This window comes from Anopheles ziemanni, chromosome X (genome assembly GCF_943734765.1).
Source record: "Anopheles ziemanni chromosome X, idAnoZiCoDA_A2_x.2, whole genome shotgun sequence".
Lineage (NCBI taxonomy): Eukaryota > Metazoa > Arthropoda > Insecta > Diptera > Culicidae > Anopheles > Anopheles ziemanni.
Window position 1 is genome coordinate 11,170,103 of NC_080707.1, and position 5,381 is coordinate 11,175,483.

At 49.0% G+C, this 5,381-nt stretch overlaps 1 protein-coding gene across 1 annotated transcript; it reads right to left on the reverse strand.

Moving 5' to 3' along the window:
• Positions 1 to 445: 445 nt before the first annotated feature.
• Positions 446 to 2,459, reverse strand: LOC131291301 (RNA-binding E3 ubiquitin-protein ligase MEX3C-like). Its single transcript, XM_058320498.1, has 2 exons — positions 1,169 to 2,459; positions 446 to 1,123 (listed from the first exon to the last, which is right to left on the reverse strand). Exons 1-2 carry the CDS (start codon positions 2,322 to 2,324, stop codon positions 495 to 497), a joined length of 1,785 nt encoding a protein of 594 aa, XP_058176481.1. The 5' UTR covers positions 2,325 to 2,459; the 3' UTR covers positions 446 to 494.
• Between the last annotated feature and the right edge of the window lie 2,922 nt (positions 2,460 to 5,381).

Consider the following 5,381-nt stretch of genomic DNA (forward strand, 5'->3'; position numbering starts at 1 on the left):
TACGAGATCGAGTATCACGCATCTCTTCTCTGGCCCTAGTTAAAACATAAATTGCTACATAATATATTTAGGTGCAGATACATTACTATTATTTGGACAAAAAAAAACGATAATTTTACGTATCGCCAAATGATCGGCCGTGTCGCCCAAAAGTAGTAGTATTCCACCCAGCTGGGGTTATATAAATGAACAGCACACTTTTTTTTTTCGAGACCAAACATTGTAAATAAATAAAATAAATTGAGAGCCATAATAAAAAAAAAACAATAAAAAGAAAACATAAATGTTATCAACTCAACAACTCCTTGCTCCTTTCCTATCCTATACACGGGAAACTCTCTTACTCGCTAACACGAGCTTGATAAAATATTATTCTTGCTCGAGCTGATGCATCAATATTTCTACGCCTCATGCTAGTGCATAGTGTATCTTTCTTCTCCTCCTCGTTTCACCACACTTTGTTTACCGCTAACGAACTCTGTCAAGCACTGCTCTTATCGCTGGAAGATGAAATCGTCCGGACTGTAGGAGACGGAATTGCGCGACGACGAGGGTAGCGTCCAGACGAGGGACGAGTTGTCCGTGTCGGTGGTAGCGCCGGACGTCTGGCTCTCGCTCAGGTTCTCCCAGATGCTGCGGAAGTCCGGAATGTGGTCCGCCCCGGTGGCCGCCGCTGCGGCCGCCGCCACCGCCGTCGCCGTCGTCGGCGAGTGGAACGCGGACGAGCCGGACATGTTGTTGAAGTACTCCAGCAGGTTCTCGATGATGAACTGGTTGCCGTCGAAGTCGGTCTCGCCGACGAGACCACCGCCGCCAGCTGCGCTTAAGGCACTCGACAGACCCGCCCCGTTCAGATTCACGGAGCCCGGATGATGATGGTGATGGTAATGCTGCTGCTGTTGCTGTTGTTCCTGTTGCATATGGTGATGGTGGTGCTGATGATGGTGGTTCCCGTTCGCTAGGAGCAGGCCACCTCCCGCTCCGCCGCCACCCCCACCACCACCTCCAAGGAGGCCTCCGATGAGAGAGCTCGCGCTGCCACTATTGAGGCTGCCGGCAAGACACCCGAGATGGCTCGGCCCGTTGCCACTGCTGGCGACGCTGGAACCGGAACTAGCGAGCCCTCCACCGCCTCCCCCACTGCCACCACCACCCCCACCAACACCGCCTCCTCCTCCTCCACCGTGCCCGGAAGAGGACGACGAAGAGCCGCTTGAGCTGGTGGTACTGCTGCTGCTGCTGCTACTGCTGCTTCCTCCACTTCCACCGCTTCCGGTACTGCTGCCTCCAGTACCGCCACCTCCACCGCCGCCACCTCCACCACTACCACCACCACTAGTAACTCCACCGCCGGCTGAGGTGGCGCCCGCCCGCGTTGCAATGTGCTCCTCGATCAGCTGACGGGCGGTGTGCACGTTCGTCGGCAGGCCGGTAATCTCGAACACCGACTCCTGATTGCGCTTCGGCGTGATGATGTACGTGTTCGTCTTGAGCTGAATGTTCTTGATGGTGGCCCCCTTCGGCCCTACCACCAGCCCCACCACCTTCTGCGGCACCCGGATCTGGATGGTGATCTCGTCCGGCATGCTGTAGCCGAGCATGTTGCGGCTTTCCGCCAGCAGCGCGATCGCCTGCTTCTTCGACGAGCGCAGCGTGCTGAAGTGGTCCGCCGCCGACAGGATCTCCTGCTTTGCCCGCGTCACGTCCTCCTTCGTGCCGGTGATGACGAAGATCGGCTCCTCACCCCGGATCGGCGTCTTGATGAACGTGTTGGTTTTGGCGCGCAGCGCCTTTATCTTGCACCCCTGCCGGCCAACGATTTCCGCCACGTGCTCCGACGACGGCACCGGTACGCACTCCGTGTGCGACTTGTACTTCACCGGGCGCTCCTCGAGCTTGCTGCCACCGTTGAGCGTCACCGGCACGGCGTTGTTCGGTCCGGTGCTGCCGCCCCCACCGCCACCGTTTCCGGTCCCGTTGCTGCCGACGCCGCCCGTCAGCCCGTTCACCATAGCAACAAACGTGTCGAGCACGTTGCTCTGCGGCCCCCCATTGCTAACGCTCAGGTGCGCCCGATCTAGCAGGCCCCCACCGACGCCTCCACCTCCGCCGAGCCCACTGTCAACGGCGGCTAGCGATGCCAGTGTGTGGTGACCGTGGAGTCCTCCGCCGACGAGTCCGTTCAGCAGGCTGGCCGTCGTCGCGTCGCCATTGCCGAGGTGCAGATCGTCGAAGTGTGACGTCAGCTGTGCCAGCGTGGTGGCCGTCGTCGCCACGGACAGCGCCTGCCGATTGTCCTCGAATGCCAGCGAGAAATCGTCCATTTTTCCACGCTTGACAAAAATGTGTAGTTCTCTACTGCTTTGTTTATTCTATCGCTCTGCCGATTTAGTCTTTCTTTGACCAATTGCAACACACACGCTTCTCTCTTAGCACCACTTCCTTCGTTTTGCTTACTTTCGTTCCTACAAAGAGATAGACGAGATTGAAAATCTGTTTATTAGAACGCAAAAGGTACAACGTCGGTAGAAAGCATGGTATACAAAACCTAATCATTGGAAGTACAAACCAAGTTTTGAGATTTTTTTTACAGACTAGGAAGTTTTGAGATATAAACGCCACAGTGGAGAATGGAACCTATTAATTGCTTCAATTTTTGATCCCCCTACATACACACACACAGAATTATTTCGTCTGAAAATTATAGGAAAGTCTCATTCCATATCAAGGGCATTTCAAAGAAATGAAGCATAATAAACACTTGAAATGAAAATGGGATTTCATGCCAAGGAATTGTTGATCAGAGCAGCAACGATTATCATTAATAAATATGTGCTATTAGTTATTCACAGCAATGTGCATCTTAATTAGATCATTACATTATAAAGTTATGTAAGAACATATAAACTGTTATTGTTAAGTACTTCCTTTGCAGCGCACAAATATTTGGAAGCTCAGTTGTTATAAAAGCATCCTTCTGAGGTACTGTTCAGGCAGCTGTGAGGAGACAACTTTTCCTTCATATTTTTTTTCCAAACAATTGATGATGTTCGTGATAGTTGAAGAAAACTAATCCACCACGTGCGAAAACGAAAAACGACGCTCAATTCAATACGAAAAACTGCTTAAAAATTTGCTCGGGTTTTTCTGTACGAGATGATTCTATACATTGATCTGCTAAAAGAAGTTATTGTTCCGTGATGGTTGAAGAAACCGAATCCATAACGCATTTATTTCGTAAGAAAACGGAAAACGATGCTAGAATTAATGCGAAAGGCTGCTCAAAAACGCGCTCTTTTTATCTTTGTTTAGGAATCATAAGAAAATTGTTTTGCATAAGAGAAAAATTGCAAGCAGCTATAACTGCGAACAGATTCTTGGTTTTTGGTTTAAGTAATGATTTGTTACATGATTTTGCGAACTGGGAATGTCAATGACCGTTTTTTATCGCTTGCCCCATGTCTTCATATTTCTGTTTAAATTGTTTTATACCGTGTTGTGTTCGACTTTCTTGGTTTCGAGGCTATCGGTTGGAGTAATGCAAAATTCCACACAATATACTCCGAAGTATCAAACTTTGTAATGGTTCGAAGAATATATTTCTAACCAATTACTCAAAAGAGTTTTTACGAACACTTCAGATTGGGTTAAACCGACCGTTACTAGTTCATCTTTTCGCTAATTCCTTTTCGCCTCCTCGTATGCAAAGGTCGACCGAAGGGGATTTGTGCCGCCGTTGACAAGCCATGCTTTTTCCTACGTTTCCCCCGAAGTCCCAGCATGGTAAAGAACAAAATCATAAGAATATCCTAACCAGCAACCGACAAACGCGCCGTTTCCGGGTACAATAACGCTACCGAGAGCATTCCGTGAATAAACCCTCCATAGCACAACATGCTTCGTTGCATTGAAAGATGTTCTAGTATGTTGATAACGTTGAAGTGATGGGTTGATTGGTAGCGGATGGAGGTTGGTTTCTGAAAGTGTTCTACATATCCTTACACTTGCAAGATTGTACGCAATTTAAAATTTGTGGCTGCAACAGCATGTAGCGCTCTTGGTGCACTTTTTAGTCGAACGAAAACCCATGTTTTTCCCGTCAAGCAAAGAGAAAAAAAACTTCGAATCATGTAACGATTATTAAAGGATAATTCATTTCTCCACCATTTAACACTAGAGCGATTGGGGATTTTCAGAAAGTTAAAATGACTGGTGGTTGTTTCTGCATCACCTTGGAGGAGCTGGTTTATATTCGGCCTTGCACTTTATACCATACATTAACATTTAACATTATAAGTCACAGATGGATATTTCATTGAATCAATATTGAATCTGCCAAAGTGAAAAAGAAACGCCGCATTAATGAATAGCGGTTGGAAGGACCAACCATTTAGACTGCTCCGGTAGTTCTAGTGTAAAGGATTGCGCATTTCAAGGAGCTTTACATGACACTATGGTTATACGTACAGGAGGTACACTTCTGGACTGGGGGACCACCGAACGCTAGACAATGAAGGACTAGAACACAATTTCACTGCAGATGGTTTTAATTATTAGCGGTACAACAAGCTTGCCACACGAAACACCACTTCTTCCCGTACACGACACGCACTTAATCCTTTCGATGTGATTCGCTTCCCGACTGCACCTTTGTTCGACACCGAGAACACCGCAAATGCCGGCCGGCAAACGAAACGACTCCCTTTGCGACTCCTGGGCAAAGAAGTGCGCGCGCACGCACAGTGAGAGTGCGATCGTAGCGCGGGGCCACGAACATGAAATGCACAAAAAGCAGACCGGGCCGGCCACCGACAAACAGCGAACACGAAACACGGGACGCACCGGTGTTACACTACTGGCTCGACGGAACGACGCAGGTGACTGAATGCGACCCGGGAAACAGAACCGCTTGCCTCGACGGCCATCGTACCAATGAACCACGGTGCGCTCGACCGTTGCCGGTGTTCTGTCAACGCACACCCAGAAACGCACGCTTAGCCTGCGGTCCAAGGTGTTTTGGGTTGCGCACACTGCGGCTGTTGCGATCACACCGGCTCAGCCCGATCATACCCGAACGCATACGTTGCGCACAGAATAATCCTGACAATGAAATCCTTCTTCTTTGACGTAAAGTCTTTGGCCATGCTGCCGATTGAGATTGGGAAACGATGCTGTTGTGGGCCAATTTCCTTACTGGTGTTAACAATAACAAGCATATATTATTTTTTTCCGACACAACGAGCATGATAGGCAATCTCGATTACCACGTCCTCCGGTAAATCTGTTATTCTATCTTTGGCTGGAACTGAGGGGAATTGCGCCATCTGCCAAACCCCAGAAACAGCGGAACATCTGATTTTCTACTGCAAAAAGTATGAACC

Bases quoted from the DNA above. Each gene is read 5' to 3' on its own strand.
- LOC131291301 (XM_058320498.1), bottom strand. From the start codon at position 2,324: ATGGACGATTTCTCGCTGGCATTCGAGGACAATCGGCAGGCGCTGTCC. The intron at 1,124-1,168 runs GCGGTGTTGGTG...GAGGCGGTGGAG, and splicing joins GCACGGTGGAGGAGGAGGAG to GGCTCGCTAGTTCCGGTTCC.